Raw genomic sequence first — 22,080 nt, 5'->3', positions numbered from 1 at the left:
CAATGTTTCTATATATCTGTAACCTTGTTATGGGCTAAGGGGGCCCAGCCTGAAGGCCAGTTAGGGGGGGATTTGGGGTGAGTGCTTATTTGTGCCCTGGGTACCCCTGGAACTATAGCAGGGTGACTGTTACCCCAATGTTTCTATATATCTGTAACCTTGTTATGGGCTAAGGGGGCCCAGCCTGAAGGCCAGTTAGGGGGGGATTTGGGGTGAGTGCTTATTTGTGCCCTGGGTACCCCTGGAACTATAGCAGGGTGACTGTTACCCCAATGTTTCTATATATCTGTAACCTTGTTATGGGCTAAGGGGGCCCAGCCTGAAGGCCAGTTAGGGGGGGATTTGGGGTGAGCGCTTATTTGTGCCCTGGGTACCCCTGGAACTATAGCGGGGTGACTGTTACCCCCAATGTTTCTATATATCTGTAACCTTGTTATGGGCTAAGGGGGCCCAGCCTGAAGGCCAGTTAGGGGGGGATTAGGGTGAGTGCCCTGGGTACCCCAGGAACTTGGGGTGACCGTTACATCAGTGTTTGTATTTATACCTATAAACAGAAATACACAGGGCAGCACAGTACCCAGCAGTATAGATGGAGTATAAGGGACAAGGGCATTGGCACCAAAGGACTAAACTTACCTGACGTCCTCCCCATCCTCCAGCATAGACAGACATATTGTGCATTTCTCATCTGTATCTGACTCTTCCTCGTCTTCTTTTGCATCTTTGCCATCATGTGGAATCCTCTGTGTTACCAACAGGGAAAATACCAGGTTTAATATGGAATCACAATGATAGAATGCTACAAGCACCTCCAGTCATCTGCCCTGCAAGGCTCACTCTCAGAAACCTCAACTCAGTTTTGACCTTGGATTCAAAGATAAAAACTAGCCTCTCCCAGCAGCACATATTCCCTTATAGTACCTGAAATGGTCAAGATATAAAACTTAGGGGGCTGTTCCTGCTGAATTGTGCTTAGTACAGGGGAATCCCTATGCTGCCATAGTTTTAGGGGGGCTGTTCCTGCTGAATTGTGCTTAGTACAGGGGAATCCCTATGTGCCATAGTTTTATGGTATCTCTCTGTACAGGCTATGAGCAAACTTAGGGTGCTGTTCCTGCTGAATTGTGCTTAGTACAGGGGAATCCCTATGTGCCATAGTTTTATGGTATCTCTCTGTACAGGCTATGAGCAAACTTAGGGTGCTGTTCCTGCTGAATTGTGCTTAGTACAGGGGAATCCCTATGTGCCATAGTTTTATGGTATCTCTCTGTACAGGCTATGGGCAAACTTAGGGGGCTGTTCCTGCTGAATTGTGCTTAGTACAGGGGAATCCCTATGTGCCATAGTTTTATGGTATCTCTCTGTACAGGCTATGAGCAAACTTAGGGGGCTGTTCCTGCTGAATTGTGCTTAGTACAGGGGAATCCCTATGTGCCATAGTTTTATGGTATCTCTCTGTACAGGCTATGAGCAAACTTAGGGGGCTGTTCCTGCTGAATTGTGCTTAGTACAGGGGAATCCCTATGTGCCATAGTTTTATGGTATCTCTCTGTACAGGCTATGAGCAAACTTAGGGGGCTGTTCCTGCTGAATTGTGCTATTACAGGGGAATGTCTATACTGGAATGAATATATGGTATGAGTTGGGGTACTTACCTTCTTGTACTTGTGTGGGAAGGTGCACCTCTCGATGATGTTCTGCACGGCCCCCCGACTCACACTCCCCAGTCGGTCCTCCAACTGTAGCAGCTCCTTCAATGACAAAGGGAAGTGAAAATTAATTTTCCATCCAGGATCAAAGAGACTCAGTATCATTTTTACCAGACACAGAGAGAAAGTACATTTGCCCATGGGGCAGAGAAGAGGGTGTTTGCCTGGGACCCCATGGAAATAGCTTGCCTGTACATTTGCAGCAGCTTATTGAGCCTCTCATAGGTCCAACCAATATCTGGCCAGGGCTCTACTGGCTGGAACATTTATTGGAGCAAGGACCCAATGGGACTTATTAAAGCCAAGTAAGGAAGACGACTGAGAGGTTTCTAAAACAAAATATGATTGGGCAATACCATGAAATAGGGGGAGGTGCTTCTGGAGACCAACTCCAGTTCAGGCTACATATTGCAAGAGTCACATCAAGGGAATAACTCCCAAACAGGTTCTGCCCTTAGCCAAAGACCAACTCTTGGCAATATTCTTGCCAGTATCATGATCAGTAGGTGGCTCAGGACAATTACACTGGCCCATAATGCCCCCGATAATGACCCTGATGCCACCAATGCATTCTCTTTATCGCTGCAATACCATATCCAACCAGCTGGTGGCAATGTATAGCTGTTCTTCTTAGAACACTGAATGGGGGGGCCAGAGTTACAGGAAGGGACCCATTACTTTCTTTTTATGCAGTATATATATATATATAACCAAACAGTGCTCTGCCTGTAGGGGCCAGATACTGTAAATAATATATTTAATTTTGCCTTTATATATATATATATATATATATATATACACTTTATATATATATATATATATATATATATATATATATATATATATATATATATATAAAGGCAAAATTAAATATATTATTTACAGTATCTGGCCCCTACAGGCAGAGCACTGTCTGGTTGCTAGGGTCAGTTGCACCCCAGCAACCACCATACAGATTAAATTCCAAACAGGAGAGTTTCAGAATTTTTAGTTTAATCATTTAGTGACAGAAAATGAAGCCCAGTTGCCTTAGAATAGCCCCACATGGTACTTAAATTCCTGTGGGCTATGATTTAATCATTACCACAGCTATTAAAAACATTAGTAAGAACCCAACACCCTCCCATAAAGCAATGAAAGACCCACATTTCCCCACTGATGGGTGCCGGACCCTAAAGGGAACCTAACGAGCCCCATGAAATGAAAGGTACCCACTTCATAGCTTTCCCTCACTGCAGACGTGTGGCGCGTCGGGCTGAGACCTTGGAGCGCCAGCAGGTGGAGCTGTGGGTAGGGGTAATTTCTAATCTCATGGACAACCTTTGAAGACAAACAAGAGAACCAGTAAATTAAAGGGGAAGTTCACCTTTAAATACACTTGTTTGTTATAGAGGGAACTGTTCTAAGCAAGTTGGTCTTCATTTTTTTTATTTCTGCCGTAGAAGTGAGAGCGCTTGCCCTAACTGCCGACCCCCTAACGCCCCAGTGGGCAACTATTTATTTATGCCCTGGTATTTATATACCGCCGACACCTTTTTCCCAGAGCTTTACAGAAATTGTACATCATTCCCATCAGCTCTCGCCCCAGTGGGCTAACAATCTACGGCGCCAATCACATTCAAACACACAGCAGGGTCAGGAGCCAATTAAGCTTCCTGTAGGGTTTTGTAGTGGGAGGAGCCTGTGGTACCTGGAGGCCCAGCTAGGCAGCAGTGCTACCCACTCCAAGCTGCCCCAGTGGCCAATGACTGTGGCCTGACTCCATGATGCCAAGGGAATACCTATGCTGCTATTGAAGTAATTTTGGTTCAAAGAGCTTACCATCTGAGTTGAGGAAGTGCTCCTAGGGAAGTGGTGCAAGCGGGGAGTAGTCAGGTAATGCTGATAGTGCTGGGGGACCGGCCTGACCTGGAACTGGGCGTGAGTCAAACCGGCATCTACGCTGAGGTCCCTGGAGGCCAAGAAGGAGAGAAGAACAATGATGTGAGGCAGAACATCAATATGTAGTGGATTGTATGTATGTTCCCTGGGCTCCATAATATCTACACGTTGCCCATCTCTGTGCCACCCTGCGCCCAAGTCCAACTACCATCCCACTAGCAGGTTTACTTTCCCTTGCCATCTCTTTAGTCTTTCTCTCTCTCCTCTTATGTCTTTGTGCCTGAGGGCCTCCTAACTGGATCTCAAAACAGGTCAAGTGGACCTTCAGGGTCCTACACTCCCAGTCTGACCCCCCCTCTTTGGTCCTCACCAGTGAATGATTGTACCATTACAGTGCCAGTTATAACACTATTACTTGGGGGAATGTAATTGTTATTGTTCTGGGCAAACATTGTCCATGTTATTATGCCATGCAGGAGCTCTTGGGTTTCTGGTTGGTAAAATACGAGAATTATGAATATTAATTATAATAAAAGCTATGAGGGAGGGGCCCAGAGTACGGGAGAATTCCAAAGCCCCTGGGATATAAATGTCAAAGTAGGTGTAGAAGAATCTAGGAGGAGTATGGAGGAGTAGGAATATTTAGGAGTATGGAGAGCTAGGAGTATCTTTAAATATGGAGAAGTAGGAGTATCTAGGAGTGGGAGTATGGTGGAGTAGGAGAATCTAGGAGTATTGAGGAGTAGGGGTATCTAGGAGTAGAAGTAGCAGCATGAAGGAGTAGGAGTATCTAGGAGTAACAGTGAGTAGGAGTAGCAGCATGAAGGCATTTGGGTATGTAACAGTAGGAGTACCAGTATGTAGGAGTATCTAGGAGTAGGAGCATGTAGTAATAGTAGTATGTAGAAGTAGCAGTATGAAGGACTTGGAGCATGTAGGAGTAGGAGTAACAGTATGTAGGTGAATCTAGGAGTATGATCATGTAGAAGTAGGATTAGCAGTATGAAGGATTTGGAGCATGTAGGAGTAACAGAAAGTAGGTGTATCTAGGAGTAGGAGTAACAGTATGTAGGAGTAACAGTATGTAGGAGTAGGAGTAACAGTATGTAGGAGTAGGAGTAACAGTATGTAGGAGTATGTAGGAGTAACAGTATGTAGGAGTAGGAGTAACAGTATGTAGGAGTAGGAGTAACAGTATGTAGGAGTAACAGTATGTAGGAGTAGGAGTAACAGTATGTAGGAGTAGGAGTAACAGTATGTAGGAGTAGGAGTAACAGTATGTAGGAGTATGTAGGAGTAACAGTATGTAGGAGTAGGAGTAACAGTATGTAGGAGTAGGAGTAACAGTATGTAGGAGTAACAGTATGTAGGAGTAGGAGTAACAGTATGTAGGAGTAGGAGTAACAGTATGTAGGAGTAGGAGTAACAGTATGTAGGCGTAGGAGTAACAGTATGTAGGAGTAGGAGTATGTAGGAGTAACAGTATGTAGGAGTAGGAGTAACAGTATGTAGGAGTAGGAGTAACAGTATGTAGGAGTAGGAGTATGTAGGAGTAACAGTATGTAGGAGTAACAGTATGTAGGAGTAACAGTATGTAGGAGTAACGGTATGTAGGAGCAACAGTATGTAGGAGTAGGGGTAACAGTATGTAGGAGTAGGAGTAACAGTATGTAGGAGTAGGAGTATGTAGGAGTAACAGTATGTAGGAGTAACAGTATGTAGGAGTAACAGTATGTAGGAGTAACAGTATGTAGGAGTAACAGTATGTAGGAGTAACGGTATGTAGGAGCAACAGTATGTAGGAGTAGGGGTAACAGTATGTAGGAGTAGGAGTAACAGTATGTAGGAGTAACAGTATGTAGGAGTAACAGTATGTAGGAGCAACAGTATGTAGGAGCAACAGTATGTAGGAGTAACAGTATGTAGGAGTAACAGTATGTAGGAGTAACAGTATGTAGGAGCAACAGTATGTAGGAGTAACAGTATGTAGGAGCAACAGTATGTAGGAGTAGGGGTAACAGTATGTAGGAGTAACAGTATGTAGGAGCAACAGTATGTAGGAGTAGGGGTAACAGTATGTAGGAGTAACAGTATGTAGGAGTAACAGTATGTAGGAGTAACAGTATGTAGGAGTAGGAGTAACAGTATGTAGGAGTAGGAGTAACAGTATGTAGGAGTAACAGTATGTACGAGTAGGAGTAACAGTATGTACGAGTAACAGTATGTAGTAGTAGGAGTAACAGTATGTAGGAGTAACAGTATGTAGGAGTAGGAGTAACAGTATGTAGGAGTAGGAGTAACAGTATGTAGGAGTAACAGTATGTAGGAGTAACAGTATGTAGGAGTAGGAGTAACAGTATGTAGGAGTAACAGTATGTAGGAGTAGGAGTATGTAGGAGTAGGAGTAACAGTATGTAGGAGTAACAGTATGTAGGAGTAGGAGTATGTAGGAGTAACAGTATGTAGGAGTAGGAGTAACAGTATGTAGGAGTAGGAGTAACAGTATGTAGGAGTAGGAGTAACAGTATGTAGGAGTAGGAGTAACAGTATGTAGGAGTAGGAGTATGTAGGAGTAGGAGTATGTAGGAGTAACAGTATGTAGGAGTAGGAGTATGTAGGAGTAACAGTATGTAGGAGTAGGAGTAACAGTATGTAGGAGTAGGAGTAACAGTATGTAGGAGTAGGAGTAACAGTATGTAGGAGTAACAGTATGTAGGAGTAGGAGTATGTAGGAGTAACATTATGTAGGAGTAGGGGTAACAGTATGTAGGAGTAACAGTATGTAGGAGTAACAGTATGTAGGAGTAACAGTATGTAGGAGCAACAGTATGTAGGAGTAGGGGTAACAGTATGTAGGAGTAACAGTATGTAGGAGTAACAGTATGTAGGAGCAACAGTATGTAGGAGTAGGGGTAACAGTATGTAGGAGTAACAGTATGTAGGAGTAACAGTATGTAGGAGTAACAGTATGTAGGAGTAGGGGTAACAGTATGTAGGAGTAACAGTATGTAGGAGTAAGAGTATGTAGGAGTAACAGTATGTAGGAGTAGGAGTATGTAGGAGTAGGGGTAACAGTATGTAGGAGTAACAGTATGTAGGAGTAACAGTATGTAGGAGTAGGAGTAACAGTATGTAGGAGTAACAGTATGTAGGAGTAGGAGTAACAGTATGTAGGAGTAACAGTATGTAGGAGTAGGAGTAACAGTATGTAGGAGTAACAGTATGTAGGAGTAACAGTATGTAGGAGCAACAGTATGTAGGAGCAACAGTATGTAGGAGTAGGGGTAACAGTATGTAGGAGTAACAGTATGTAGGAGTAACAGTATGTAGGAGTAGGGGTAACAGTATGTAGGAGTAACAGTATGTAGTAGTAGGAGTAACAGTATGTAGGAGCAACAGTATGTAGGAGCAACAGTATGTAGGAGTAGGGGTAACAGTATGTAGGAGTAACAGTATGTAGGAGTAGGAGTAACAGTATGTAGGAGTAACAGTATGTAGGAGCAACAGTATGTAGGAGTAGGGGTAACAGTATGTAGGAGTAACAGTATGTAGGAGTAACAGTATGTAGGAGTAACAGTATGTAGGAGTAACAGTATGTAGGAGTAGGAGTAACAGTATGTAGGAGTAGGAGTAACAGTATGTAGGAGTAGGAGTAACAGTATGTAGGAGTAGGAGTAACAGTATGTAGGAGTAACAGTATGTAGGAGTAGGAGTAACAGTATGTAGGAGTAACAGTATGTAGTAGTAGGAGTAACAGTATGTAGGAGTAACAGTATGTAGGAGTAGGAGTAACAGTATGTACGAGTAGGAGTAACAGTATGTAGGAGTAACAGTATGTAGGAGTAGGAGTAACAGTATGTAGGAGTAACAGTATGTAGGAGTAACAGTATGTAGGAGTAACAGTATGTAGGAGTAACAGTATGTAGGAGTAGGAGTATGTAGGAGTAGGAGTATGTAGGAGTAACAGTATGTAGGAGTAGGAGTATGTAGGAGTAGGAGTAACAGTATGTAGGAGTAGGAGTAACAGTATGTAGGAGTAGGAGTAACAGTATGTAGGTATGTAGGAGTAGGAGTATGTAGGAGTAGGAGTATGTAGGAGTAACAGTATGTAGGAGTAGGAGTATGTAGGAGTAGGAGTATGTAGGAGTAACAGTATGTAGGAGTAGGAGTAACAGTATGTAGGAGTAGGAGTAACAGTATGTAGGAGTAACAGTATGTAGGAGTATGTAGGAGTAACAGTATGTAGGAGTAACAGTATGTAGGAGTAGGAGTATGTAGGAGTAGGAGTATGTAGGAGTAACAGTATGTAGGAGTAGGAGTATGTAGGAGTAGGAGTATGTAGGAGTAACAGTATGTAGGAGTAACAGTATGTAGGAGTATGTAGGAGTAACAGTATGTAGGAGTAACAGTATGTAGGAGTAGGAGTATGTAGGAGTAACAGTATGTAGGAGTATTTAGGAGTAGAGCCACCAGCAGTTTGCCTGTCAGTGGGTGAGTAAGGGCCATAAGGGCCAATGAATCAGTTGGGGGGGGGGGGAGTTTGAGAATCCCCAGGCCCCAGGCAGTGTCAGTCCCCTCTGAGCAGGGAGCTGTGTGTATGGGGGGGGGGGGGGGGGGGGGTATGCGCAGGGATCATTCCCATTCATATAAATATACAAACAGAAGGAAGAATGTGCAAATGTTCCAGTGTCTGCAGATTGGGTCATTCCTCTTCCTTTGGGGGGGGGAATGACTTCATGCAGTAGAATATTCCGAACATGGGGGCTCTAACCCCCGGAGAGCTGACGTTCCGCGGTAGAAAACTGCCAGCGTTAACCCTTTCTCAGCAAAGCCCGGCTTTATTATTCCAGTATTTTCTGGATCAGAATCACAGTTTCCCTAAGCCCCGCCCCCTGTTCACTAAGCCCCGCCCATTGTCCCCTGCTGATCTGGCTGACTACTTTGTGACTAAAATAACAAGTAACAGTGGTCGCCTGTCCTCAGCCTGCCTTCAGCCTGCCTCCCCCCAATCCCACAATCCCCTGCTGCACACTTACCAGTCGGTGCCTTCAGCCTGCCTCCCCCCAATCCCACAATCCCCTGCTGCACACTTACCAGTCGGTGCCTTCAGCCTGCCTCCTCCCAATCCCACAATCCCCTGCTGCACACTTACCAGTCGGTGCCTTCAGCCTGCCTCCCCGCAATCCCACAATCCCCTGCTGCACACTTACCAGTCGGTGCCTTCAGCCTGCCTCCCCCCAATCCCACAATCCCCTGCTGCACACTTACCAGTCGGTGCCTTCAGCCTGCCTCCCCCCAATCCCACAATCCCCTGCTGCACACTTACCAGTCGGTGCCTTCAGCCTGCCTCCCCCCAATCCCACAATCCCCTGCTGCACACTTACCAGTCGGTGCCTTCAGCCAGGTATCGAGGCCCCAGTGGTTGAGAAATCTGTAATTGGTGGCTGAAGTCGAAGCCGGGGCGTAACCGGTGGGGATGGACAGACATTCGCTCTTGGGTGCGCCTGTGGGAGAACGCAGACTCGCTGGTTAGGCACCCATGGCACCCATGTTGCCTCCCTCGTTACTGGTATCACTGGGGCATCACTAACATTCAATGGTGGCCAGCGGGCATAATCACTGCACAATGGCCGGGCTAGAGGGGTAATAGTAACAATAATACACCATTGCGGAGGGGGGATTAGTTCCCAGCCAATCAGCAGTAGAGATAATTCCTGAGTGGGTGGGGTTTATAAGGAAGCAGGAGGTTGGTTGGCCAGCAGTATTCATAATTACATAATAGTTGACTACTGGCCAGTAAAACTATCAGCCCTATAGAATTAGTATATTGCGTCTTCTTGTTCCGAACGTTGAATCCCTATTGGCTAAATGGCTTAAAGGGGACCCCTCACCCCAAGAAATGATTCCAAATCCTTTTCTATCAGGTTAGTAGAGCAAAACAAACTTTACTTCCACTATAGAAACTATTTAACTCTTGCTGCCTTTAGTGTTGGAATTCATGATTACGGCCTGCAGGCCGGCGCCATTTTGTGTACGCTGTTATTATCGCCCCCAAAGTCTTATGTATTTGCTATCTGGGTGATATCTAGGAGGTGCTGAATGGAAAGTTGAAGTAATTGTAGTTAAAAATCTGAGCTGTCAATCATATATTGCCTGCCCCGCCTCTATGCCTTCGGCATAGAGGCGGGGCAGGCAATATATGATTGACAGCTCAGATTTTTAAATACATTTATAACAGGTAATTTGGGTTTCATGTTTAATTTTTAGAAGACTTTATTATACAGCTTTATATCTGTGGGTGACAGGTAAGGGATTTAGTAGGGTATCTACCGATATAATGAGGGAAATCCTTAGGATAGGTGACTGAAACAGAAAGGGGTTGAGACTTACCTGGGGTGAGGAACGAGGCGGCGGTGCTGGGCCTCTAGGAGCTGCTGCTGGAGGAGGTATTGCTGGTGCAGGGCCTGAGGTAGGAAGGAGGGTCCCGCCACCTCCTGGAATTGCAGGCCTGGGAGGGGCGGCAGGGGCTGGTGCAGGGGCCCATTATGCTGGTGGGCCGTGGCCATGTGCGGGGCCATTCCTTGTTGGGGTTGGACTGGGTGGTGATGCAGAGAGAAGTCTGGGAGCTGAGGCTGGGGGCCCAGGTGAAAGTGGCGACAGGAGGTAGCATGGGCATGCTGGGAGCGCTGAAATGGGGCACCTGGAAAGCACAACGATTGGTTCATTCATAAACCTCCATAGCAACAACATGTCGTGGGCTGCACTATCCCGTCCTATGGCCATTTTATAGCTCCTCCCATGGCCCTCCTGCGTTGTTATAACTCCCCATACAATGCCCCGCGGTGTAATGGCTGCGCAGCTATAAAGGGCGTGGCATGGGATCCTCTGGGGCGGGGTCTGCTAAAAACAGACAGTAACGGCCTATAGATACAGGCAACTGCCCACAGCTTTAGCATTTAGAGACACCCCCCCCACTGACTGACATGGAACAGCCCTCTGCACAGCAGTGTAGCCAATGACTCCTTCAGATAAAGGGTAACTTGACATAATTTCACTTATTTCACCCAAATCGTTCCCATGATGCAACAGCGATGGACAGAGATGCAGCCAATGACTCCTTCAGATAAAGGGTAACTAACCCAGCTCCGTTGCTGTATCAATCCCTTCAGCTGAAATGATTTTCCCTGTGACATAATTTCACTTAATTCCTTGTTTAACCATTTACCCAAATCTTTCCCAAGATGCAACAGCGTTGGACAGAGATGCATTAGAAGTCGCATTAGTAGCGTTATTAGGACACATAGATTAACCCTTTCCCGGCATTCTCATGTCGCACAAGACGGCGGCAATTATTCTGACTAACGATGTCATTATTAAAGATGAAATAATTATGCAGAAAAGCAATTAGAGCTTAAATCACTCCCCCCCCCCATTCCATTGCACATGAGTGATCAAAGGGCAACTACTGGGGTCACCATGGCGGTCCCAACAGACTGAGGATTTTCACGCCCATATGGAGGGTGGGACTGGGCGGATACCGGGGGCGTGGCTACAGGGGAAGCAGACCCTGCGGCTGCAGGGAGGCCCAGCAGTATAGGAGGCCCCATGAGGCCCTGGTTAATAAAAAGGTCCAATTAATATTGGATCAACCTCCAAACATTTAGGGGCCCTGAAGATGAATTTGCTGTGGGGGGGGAATATATAGTTAGGCCACTGCAGGACATGCCGGGGGGGCATCATTCCCATTCATTCTCTTATTTCCGTCACATCAATTGGATCATTTTTATATCTAATGATTTTCTGATTGGTCCCTGGATGATTAATCCTTTTTTCCCATTGGGCCCTAGGAGGCTCAGTCTAACTGCCTGTATTATAGGGGTGTATGCATGTTACTATGGCAGCTATAAGAGGTTTGGAGAGAGAGATGATCCCCCCATGTCCCTCACTGCTCCCACAGACCCTCAACCACCCCATGTGCTCGTCAGCCCTTGCAGCAGCCAATAGAAAGCCCAGTTACTGTGCTCCCAGCCTGTAGCCTTTTATACATGAGTTCCCCTTTAATCCCAGTGTTTCAGTCTCTCTGACACATCCCAGCGCACCCCCCCCCCCCCTGTACATGTAATGGGGGAGAGAGGCCAACGCCCAGAGAGTATAGGGACAGTGGGCCCCACACCTGTCCTACAGCCCTGCAGTTGGTGCAAGAGGAATGTCCCAGCAAATGTCCCTACGCCCGATCCCCACATATGGGCCCCACCCTGCGACACCTGTCCGACTGCCTGGCCAAAAATGTGACCCATATTTTTTTAAATATTTGTAACCGCAGTCACTTCTTCCCAGCAGTCCATAAATGCCCAGTATTTAAATATGAGGTACAGTTACCCTTTAATAGTGCAAACTGTGTATTTGCTTCAGAAATACATTCTGTGTAGAGAAGCTGTTGTGTAGCCATGGGGGCGGCCATATAAGCTGAAATGGGGCAATAGGGCACATTTGATACATTCCCATGTGTTATAGGGGTACTGCCCAAACATTTAGGGTACTAAATACCCCCACCATTGCCCTCCTGTTGTGCCCAGTAGCAGATAGAACATCTGTTCCCCTGTGTACATTGGGCAGACACACGGCCCATTTATTTCCCATTGGCTGCCCACGTCACATACTTTAGCTCAGGAGTCGGGCCGGGCAATAGAGAAGGGGCAGCAGTCGGACTGGGGGTAATATTATCTGAATGCTTTGCCTGCCACATTGCTGGGTGGGATCAGGAGAAATGCGCTGAGGCTGACATTTGCTCGGAGGTGTAACCCTGTGGGTGCTGGAGTATTGGGGGGGGGGGTAGGGGCTGCTAAATATATGATTGTTGTTACCCTTTATTAATGCACAGCTGCCATATCACTCAGAAACCGCTCAACATCCAGATTGGATTTGTTATTAACTCTGGGGGTTTCATTTACATAATTTGATTACCCGCTGCCAGAGCATGCCGATAGCTCCGTGCCAACTGGCTGCCAACTGGCTGCGGGCACGGCGGGCTCCCACCAATCATCTCATTGTTAAACCTGCAGGTTGGTGACAGGGAGTGAATAGGAGATGGGAAATAGCTGTCTCATGTCTGTCACAGGGAGCTCGGGACCCCAATTACCCCCTGCCCGTGTAAGCTTGCCAACATGTCTCACCCAGGCTTCATGCATGGATAATATAGTAATGGCTGGCAGAGCAGCAGCTGTAGGTAGGAACAACGTGGGAAAGCACAGGGCTCATTCACAAACACTATGGGGCATATCTGTTACAGTGTGTAAGCCAGTATCACCGGTGATGTTGCCCATAGCAACCAATCAGGTCTTTGCTTCTGTGTTTTTAGCAGGTATAGTAGGGAGAGATGGTGCCTATAGTAGCAGTGGGGGGATAATAGCCTCTGGGAAGGGACTGGGGCTGTGGGATAGCAGGTATAGTAGGGAGAGATGGTGCCTATAGTAGCAGTGGGGGGATAATAGCCTCTGGGAAGGGACTGGGGCTGTGGGATAGCAGGTATAGTAGGGAGAGATGGTGCCTATAGTAACAGTGGGGGGATAATAGCCTCTGGGAAGGGACTGGGGCTGTGGGATAGCAGGTATAGTAGGGAGAGATGGTGCCTATAGTAACAGTGGGGGGATAATAGCCTCTGGGAAGGGACTGGGGCTGTGGGATAGCAGGTATAGTAGGGAGAGATGGTGCCTATAGTAGCAGTGGAGGGATAATAGCCTCTGGGAAGGGACTGGGGCTGTGGGATAGCAGGTATAGTAGGGAGAGATGGTGCCTATAGTAGCAGTGGGGGGATAATAGCCTCTGGGAAGGGACTGGGGCTGTGGGATAGCAGGTATAGTAGGGAGAGATGGTGCCTATAGTAACAGTGGGGGGATAATAGCCTCTGGGAAGGGACTGGGGCTGTGGGATAGCAGGTATAGTAGGGAGAGATGGTGCCTATAGTAGCAGTGGGGGGATAATAGCCTCTGGGAAGGGACTGGGGCTGTGGGATAGCAGGTATAGTAGGGAGAGATGGTGCCTATAGTAGCAGTGGGGGGATAATAGCCTCTGGGAAGGGACTGGGGCTGTGGGATAGCAGGTATAGTAGGGAGAGATGGTGCCTATAGTAGCAGTGGGGGGATAATAGCCTCTGGGAAGGGACTGGGGCTGTGGGATAGCAGGTATAGTAGGGAGAGATGGTGCCTATAGTAGCAGTGGGACTTATTGTTTCCCATTACAGTATTTGCTTACTGGGAGAGATTTACCATTTAATACATATCTCATACACAGTTGCTCTATGTACAAATGCCAATTCAGGTTCAGAATGTTAATTAAATCTGCCTCTGACGAGCCCTTAGCGCTGGTGGGCAATGTATATTGACAGAGTGAATCCATTCGCGGGCGGAAATAGAATAAAGAGCCATGGAGTGGCTGCTATACAGTGAGGAGAGAGGAGCGAAGGGTTCAGGACAATTGCTTCATCGACTCGGCTCAGATGGGATTTGGCAAACAGAGGCGAATGTGGCAGGAGAAACAGCCCAAACCATATGTTCTGCAGCCCAAGATGAGGATTCATTATGCATTGCGTTTCTGAAAACAATTGCCCCGGGCAGGGGAAGATGTTCTGTCCCTCAGCTGATTGCAAGTGAGGCCGGTCCCATAGGTAACACTCATAGCAACAGCAGGAGAGCCCTAGCAACCGTACTCTGCAGCACAAGCTACTGACTCAGACCTTTATGGTTTATATTGAATTATAGGCCAATTTCCCCAGAGCTGTCTTTGAGAATTAAGAATTGGGCTGAGGGGCCTGGGCCTGCAGAGCAATGAGAGAGGGTGGAACTGATACCCTGCAGGTAAAGAAGAGCAATATGGCTACAGGCCATTGAGCTGCTGTTGGGAATGGGGAATGGGGCTATAGGCCGGCAGAGCAGACAGAGGAGAGAAGGAAGAGGCACTGCTTGTATGTGGCCTTGGTGAAGGTTTCATAATCTGCACATTAGGGTCACTAGCTGATACTGCTGATTTGGCTCAGTCTCAGCTCTGCATGTCCAACAGGTACAATGCTAGTGTCAGAAACTGGGCTCATCCGCTTGTTTGGCTCCAGGATCAATGATCAAATAACAAGGTGGAACTTGTGCTGGCACTCTGGGCTACACCAGGGATCCCCAACCAGTGGCTCGGGGGCAACATGTTACCCACCAACCCCTTGGCTGTTGTTCTCAGTGCCCTCAAAGCAGGTGCTTATATCTAAATTAGAGGCAAGTTTTGGGGGCAGAACCTCCTGTAGGCTGCCAGTCCACATTGGGCTACCAAATAACCAATCACAGCCCTTACTGGCCACCCCCTAGGACCTTTTTATATGCTTGCAGCGCTTGCCTACTTTTTATACCTTAATGTCGTTCATGGGTAAAAAAGGACTTTCTGTAGACAAGTCTCACTGACCATCGGTGGTGAACAACTTGTTTGCAGGATTTGGTTATCAATGTTGTTGGCTTTATTGGCTAAATGTATTGTTTGGGTAAAGATTACTGTTATTAGGATTATTATCATCAATGCTTGCCCCAGTTTTATCAGCAGCCAATGAACCTGCCTGTATGTTTTTGGGGTGTTGGAGGAAAACAGAGTACAGAGAGGCTGCCATTGGTTTCTGGGCTACCTAAAGCCATCTTGGATACTTAACAGCCCCTCTGATTGGTCCCAGGGCTATTACTGTACCTGCTATTAATATTGGGGACCTATGTGCTGAGTGAGAGACTGGAATCGGTGCTGTTAGAAGCCTAAAAGTGGAATCAGGTGGGAAGGAAATAATTTCCATAGCTTCACTCAAGGGCACAATCTGCCAGTTTGGATCCTGCTTGGAATTTCTAATGAACCCTCAGCAGCGGCTCTGCCCGCCCCGATTCTGCTCGGCACAGAGGTGTCAGCAGGGAAACCCTCGCAGGGGATGTCTGTGTCTGCTCCAGTCTCGGGCCCAAAGGCACAGCCGGTACCGACGCAAACAATTTCCCTCCCAAGGAGACTCAGAGCATCAAGGTGATTGTGGGACTGAGAGTTACTCATGCACCAAAGCCCACACAGCACCTCTGGACTAAGGAGATGTTTGGGTGTCTGACTGGGATCTGACTAGGGTACCCCAATAACCAAGCAGCACCTTATAATGAATATAAATGCACTGTCTGGTATCTCATGGCACCCAATGGGCAGCCTCACCCTATCGAGTACAGTCTGAATAATAGGGTCGGAGTGGCCTGATGGGATACCAGGAATATCCTGGTGGGTCCAGTCTTGATGGTTCCTAGGGTTGCCACCTTTTGTTTACATTTATACCGCCCTTCAGGTCACAGGGGAGCAGGCAGGGGCATCACATGGGGCATTATAATTGGTGGGTGGGGAATGGATGGAGTGGGTGGGGAAATGGGCAGAGCCTGGCCGTATAAGGCAGTGATCCCCTCGGGGGCAACATGTTGCTCCCCAACCCCTTGGGTGTTGCTCTCAGTGCCCCCAAACCAGGGAGTTATTTTTGAATTCCTGACTTGGGGGCAAGTTTTGGTTGAATAAAAACAAGATTTCCTACCAAATAAAGCCCCCTGTAAGCTGATAGGGTGCATAGAGGCCCCTAATAGCCAATCACAGCCCTTATTTGGCTCCTCCATGAACTTTTATGGTGCTTGTGTTGCTCCCCAAGTCTTTTTACATTTGACTGTGGCTCACGAGTAAGGGCAGGGGTACACGGGGAGCAAATCTTCATTGTCGTGGGCGACTAATCTCCCTGTGTACCCCTGCCCTAAGGGTGAAGACACATGGAGCTACTAAGTAGTAGCTGCTTTTCATGGCTACTAAATGCCAGAAAATCCCCTGCCATAGACAGTACTGAGAATTGCCTCTGCTAAACACACGTAGAGACCATTATCAGTAAATGATCAGCATTGTCTACTTTAGTAGCCGCGACAAGTAGCTGCTACTAGTAGTTCTGTGTGTCTTCACCCTAAAAAAGTTTGGGGACCCCTGGTATAAGGGATAGTCTGTCAACGGAGAGGGTCAGGTAGGGAGGGATTTGTGATTGCGGCCCTAGCTGGTGATTTGCTGCCCCTGCGATGCTGAAGGTCCTGGGGCCAAATGATCTCCTGGTAAAGAGAAGTTTCTACATATAAACTGGACCAAGGCCTAGGGCTGATTCGCTTTTCCACTCACGTTCCTATCGACGCATTCAGCAGACGCACGGATTATAAGCAGTCTGTGCGCTCAATACCAATGCCTTAGTAGGAATCGTTCAAGGCCAAGTATAAGCGAGGCTGCTTTGTGTTGCAGAGCGCTAAGCGTACGGCGCCCTCGTACTTAATATTATTGTGAATGGTACCAGACCCACTTGGATTAAAAAAGGTGGGGGTGATCCAGTTATTTAGAGCACTGGCCCTATAGGGTTGCAATTCAATAGAAAAAATACAGGATTTAGTGTGTATTTCTGCATCTTAAAGAGACAGTAACGTCTTGTCTGATAGAACAGAGAAGGCAAGTCCTGAGCAGACTAGTTGGACAGTCCTAAGGCAAACAACATGGCAGCTCCTACACACAGAGAGAGAATGTTCTGGGCATCCTCACAGGCTACTAAGGGAAACATTGCATTACAGCCAAATAGCAAATTGTTTCACCGCTACCTGTTTTAGTGCGGCCGCCCCTTTAATGCACATTTGTTCATCTGGAAAATAAGGAGACGCAGGTAGCAACAATAAACCCCTTTTGTGCAGGAGATTTGCTGCCGTCTGTGTTTTTTGGAGCGGCCGCCGCATATCTGGGGGACAATGATTCTGATTTACAAAGTCCCTTATTTACAGCTGTGTGGCTTCCATAATAGGAATCATTCATTTGGATTTAAATGGGGTTTCAACTGCAATTTGTCTCCCCGCAGCTGTTGCTCTCGTTGTCTGGAGCATTCACTGCTCTCTCTTTCTCCCCCCCCCAAGTCTGCACTGATATCAGCTGTCACATTAAAGGGCAAGTTCCATGGGTTTTGCAGAATAACTGTTGCCCATACAGCATATCCATAGGCTAGGTTTGTTTATTCTGTGGCCCTCCTGCTGATCCCGGGGCCCTATACTTAAGCTGGCCATACACGGTAAGATTTGCTCACGTGATCTTCTCCCAATATCCCCACATACGGGTTGGCGATATTGGGCTAATTTGGTCGTTTGGCCAGGTATAGGCACCAGTCGGTTCAGGGGCCACATCAACAAGCCAATGTGGCCCCCGATCCAACGGAAGAATCAAAACTGCCTGATCCAGACGCATCGGCCGTTATATGTCCCAGTCAAAGTAGGGACGACTACTCTGGGCTACTAACAGATTAGGACAACTACAAGCAGTCACTTAAAGCTGTAGTAGCAGTGGGATACGTTCCAGGGGACTGGCCCAAAGCCTGCAGGGGTTTACCTGGGAATGAAGTGGGTTTGTGCCCAAAAATGGGCCACCACTTTGGGTGCAGGTTGGGTGCAGGTTGGGTGCTGGCCATCATTGGCCTCTGCAGTGCATAGGAATAATGCCATAAAGCAAAGCTGCCTGTACTGTACCTAATGTTCATCTTGCTGAGCATCACAGAGTATTTAGAACCCCCAGACAGCAGGGCCCGAACCCTATTATCTCTCTGTACTTGTAACGTGTAGCCCTGCGTGCCAGACAGGAGCACAAGAATAATTGCATTTCATCTGAAGCCCAAGCCCAGCAGTACAAGGCTTCTGTTTAATGAGACTCACTGGTCACATTCCCATCATGAATCCCCATTTGCCTGCTTGTTCCCTGTCCTTCAGTGTCACCTCGTGCCCTTCCAGCCGACAGCAAGAAGCGGCTGCCCCACCGAGCCCGAACACTGTTATTTCTAAACAATTTGCTGGAATCTCAATCTTCCCTTGTCTGCTTGTCTGTGCGCTGAATAAATGCCACTCTCTGCCGGCAAAATCAGGGATAATTAAGTCCCTGGTGCCCTAAATGCCGCTTAATAAATCCCAATTAACCATTTGCTACAATGATGCCACAGCTTAGTTAGGTATGCATCTTATAACCTTATCTCCCTACTCTATGAAATGGATTAGTAAGGTCTGTACGACTGCAGGGAGATATATATCCCATACTGATAAGCAGATATATGTGCTGGCTGCTTCTAAGCATCTAACTAGAGCTTGGGGTCCAAGTAGGGACAACTGATCTGGGCTGCTAACACATTTTGGACAACTGGAAGCAGTCAGGTAACTCAAATAGCCTCTGGGAAGGGACTGGGGCTGTGGGATAGCAGGTATAGTAGGGAGAGATGGTTCCTATAGTAGCAGTGGGATAATAGCCTCTGGGAAGGGACTGGGGCTGTGGGATAGCAGGTATAGTAGGGAGAGATGGTGCCTATAGTAGCAGTGGGATAATAGCCTCTGGGAAGGGACTGGGGCTGTGGGATAGCAGGTATAGTAGGGAGAGATGGTGCCTATAGTAGCAGTGGGGGGATAATAGCCTCTGGGAAGGGACTGGGGCTGTGGGATAGCAGGTATAGTAGGGAGAGATGGTGCCTATAGTAGCAGTGGGGGGATAATAGCCTCTGGGAAGGGACTGGGGCTGTGGGATAGCAGGTATAGTAGGGAGAGATGGTGCCTATAGTAGCAGTGGGGAGATAATAGCCTCTGGGAAGGGACTGGGGCTGTGGGATAGCAGGTATAGTAGGGAGAGATGGTGCCTATAGTAGCAGTGGGGGGATAATAGCCTCTGGGAAGGGACTGGGGCTGTGGGATAGCAGGTATAGTAGGGAGAGATGGTGCCTATAGTAGCAGTGGGGGATAATAGCCTCTGGGAAGGGACTGGGGCTGTGGGATAGCAGGTATAGTAGGGAGAGATGGTGCCTATAGTAGCAGTGGGGGGATAATAGCCTCTGGGAAGGGACTGGGGCTGTGGGATAGCAGGTATAGTAGGGAGAGATGGTGCCTATAGTAGCAGTGGGGGGATAATAGCCTCTGGGAAGGGACTGGTGCTGTGGGATAGCAGGTATAGTAGGGAGAGATGGTGCCTATAGTAGCAGTGGGGGGATAATAGCCTCTGGGAAGGGACTGGGGCTGTGGGATAGCAGGTATAGTAGGGAGAGATGGTGCCTATAGTAGCAGTGGGGGGATAATAGCCTCTGGGAAGGGAGCATTTCTAATCTTTAGCTGCGCTGCTGTTGGCACTGCCCTGCGTTGCCCCTGTGTATAACTGAGCCCTGTCTGTACGGTACAGATGGTGCCACATTCGGTATCACACGTTGGAGGCCCAGTCGGAATGTTCCTTTCAGTGAAATGCAGCACAGAAGGGAAGATTAAATGTGATTTTATCAGAGAAGCAATTTCTAGAGAAGAACACTCTGTGCCCGGCTTAAATTGTACTTGCATTTCCCCCTAGCATGGTGCCCGGCCGCCCAATAGCTACAGAACTCTGCCAGCTCAGTATGTTTGATTCCGTGTATTTATTGTGTTACAATATGGCTAAGAATAAATCCCAGTGCATTGGCTGGGGTGGGAGTGCGTGGGATTAATGGGGGGGGGGTGTTCCAGGAAATGCTCGGTGCCCATGAAGGTGGGGGCAAGTTTTTTGGTTTGGGTGCATGGGAAACTGCCATAATGCGGTGCGGCCTGGAGGATCAGGGCACGGGGTATTTTTTATTTATTTGGACCCCATTCTGCTTGTTGGCCACGCTCCCCCAGTTAACAGGAAGGCTCATAATGCTGCTAAACGTATGGGGCCCTGTGAGTACTGACTAATAATGAAATAACAGCAGTTTTAGACTGCTAATAACAGGCTTTTGGCTCTCTGAAAGTCTGAGTCAGGAACCTTAGGGTTAATTGATGTACAGGAATTGCCTAGAAAATAAACACATAGGGGCACATTTATTAAAACTCATTTCAAACTTGACTAAACTCATTTCCTCCACAGAAAAGTCTGTGCGAGAAACTCACAAAACCCAGAGTGAAAAATCCAATAACTCTAACGTCTAAAAGCTCTTCCAGGAAAGGGTCCTCTGCCATCGATTTCCAAAAATCCGACGGTTAGTGAATGGCCCCCTTAGGGTCGCACACACCCGACCTTCAAAGAGAGCTGTTGGTATGGGCGGTCTAAAACTGCTACTATCCCAAAAACCACTAAAAATGGAAAATTAATTTGCGCTCAGAGGAGCAGACTGAATGAATTTACATTTAAAGGGGAACTAAACATCGACTGCTCTCTTTGATGGCCCAGCACCTCTGTCTATGCACCTCCTGGATTCAATTAACCCTTGGATTGCTGACTTTAAACCGACCCAGTCCGACCATGGCCCTCGGTACTGAATATGTTAGGGGAAGTATATTTGCTTGTTTCCTATTATTTGCCCATTAATCTTCCCAGTTTGCCCTTGGCCAGTGACTAGTGGGTGGGACTGTGACTTGCCCTCCCTTTCATACAGTGTTGAGACTCGGGGATGAGCTCTCAGGCGTCTGCTAAGTGGAATAATTACACAACAAACAAGCGAGCGATAAAGAACTGTTTGCACTGAGCTTTGCTTACAGACTGCCGAGCAAGCAGGAGGGAAATTAAAGGGTAAATATTAGGGCACAAATGAATATCATTAGCCGGGGTTTGTTGTATCAGGGCTCTACGTGGGATTTCCCATGATCACTCAGGAAACTTTTTATCAATGATTAATTTCACGTTCACAACTCAAATGGCAGCAAAATAAATCATTTAAAGAATTTATTCTATCAGTGTGTGCACCGTATCCACGGAGTGTTCTGTCCCATTGTAAGCAGCAGTCCTGCCCTGCTTTATGGCTGAGATTCTAGCTATCTGTATAACAGAGCATTCTGTCACAGTGGCACAGATCCTATCTGATCCCCCCATTGTAAGCAGCAGTCCTGCCCTGCTTTATGGCTGAGATTCTAGCTATCTGTATAACAGAGCATTCTGTCACAGTGGCACAGATCCTATCTGATCCCCCCATTGTAAGCAGCAGTCCTGCCCTGCTTTATGGCTGAGATTCTAGCTATCTGTATAACAGAGCATTCTGTCACAGTGGCACAGATCCTATCTGATCCCCCCATTGTAAGCAGCAGTCCTGCCCTGCTTTATGGCTGAGATTCTAGCTATCTGTATAACAGAGCATTCTGTCACAGTGGCACAGATCCTATCTGATCCCCCCCCCATTGTAAGCAGCAGTCCTGCCCTGCTTTATGGCTGAGATTCTAGCTATCTGTATAACAGAGCATTCTGTCACAGTGGCACAGATCCTATCTGATCCCCCCCCCATTGTAAGCAGCAGTCCTGCCCTGCTTTATGGCTGAGATTCTAGCTATCTGTACAACAGAGCATTCTGTCACAGCTGCCCCATTGCCTCCTGTACTGTACCCACAAGGTTGCACGGCTTATTTTTCCCTTACAGTAAGTTATGGCTGCGTAGCCGCTGGCCGGGAGTTGCCAATGTGTTTCCAATTTCCTATGGAATGCAGAGTTCCTT

The 22,080-nt window shown here is 47.3% G+C and overlaps 1 protein-coding gene across 3 annotated transcripts in view; it reads right to left on the bottom strand.

The window, feature by feature from the left end:
- rnf165 (ring finger protein 165) overlaps window positions 1-22,080 on the bottom strand; it is a 42,295-nt gene that overhangs the window by 2,025 nt on the left and 18,190 nt on the right. For 2 of the 3 annotated variants that reach the window (XM_031894934.1, XM_031894936.1), the window contains exons 2-7: window positions 9,981-10,290; window positions 8,975-9,094; window positions 3,531-3,660; window positions 2,925-3,029; window positions 1,656-1,751; window positions 637-743 (exon numbers count right to left, since the gene is read on the bottom strand). In XM_031894934.1, the coding sequence (XP_031750794.1) occupies window positions 637-743; window positions 1,656-1,751; window positions 2,925-3,029; window positions 3,531-3,660; window positions 8,975-9,094; window positions 9,981-10,290 (868 nt within the window). The remainder of the gene's footprint in view (window positions 1-636; window positions 744-1,655; window positions 1,752-2,924; window positions 3,030-3,530; window positions 3,661-8,974; window positions 9,095-9,980; window positions 10,291-22,080) is intronic. The other variant, XM_031894935.1, reaches the window with a different exon arrangement.

This window comes from Xenopus tropicalis, chromosome 1, assembly GCF_000004195.4.
Source record: "Xenopus tropicalis strain Nigerian chromosome 1, UCB_Xtro_10.0, whole genome shotgun sequence".
In the NCBI taxonomy this organism is placed as follows: Eukaryota; Metazoa; Chordata; class Amphibia; order Anura; family Pipidae; genus Xenopus; species Xenopus tropicalis.
This window is presented reverse-complemented; position numbering and strand designations above follow the sequence as displayed.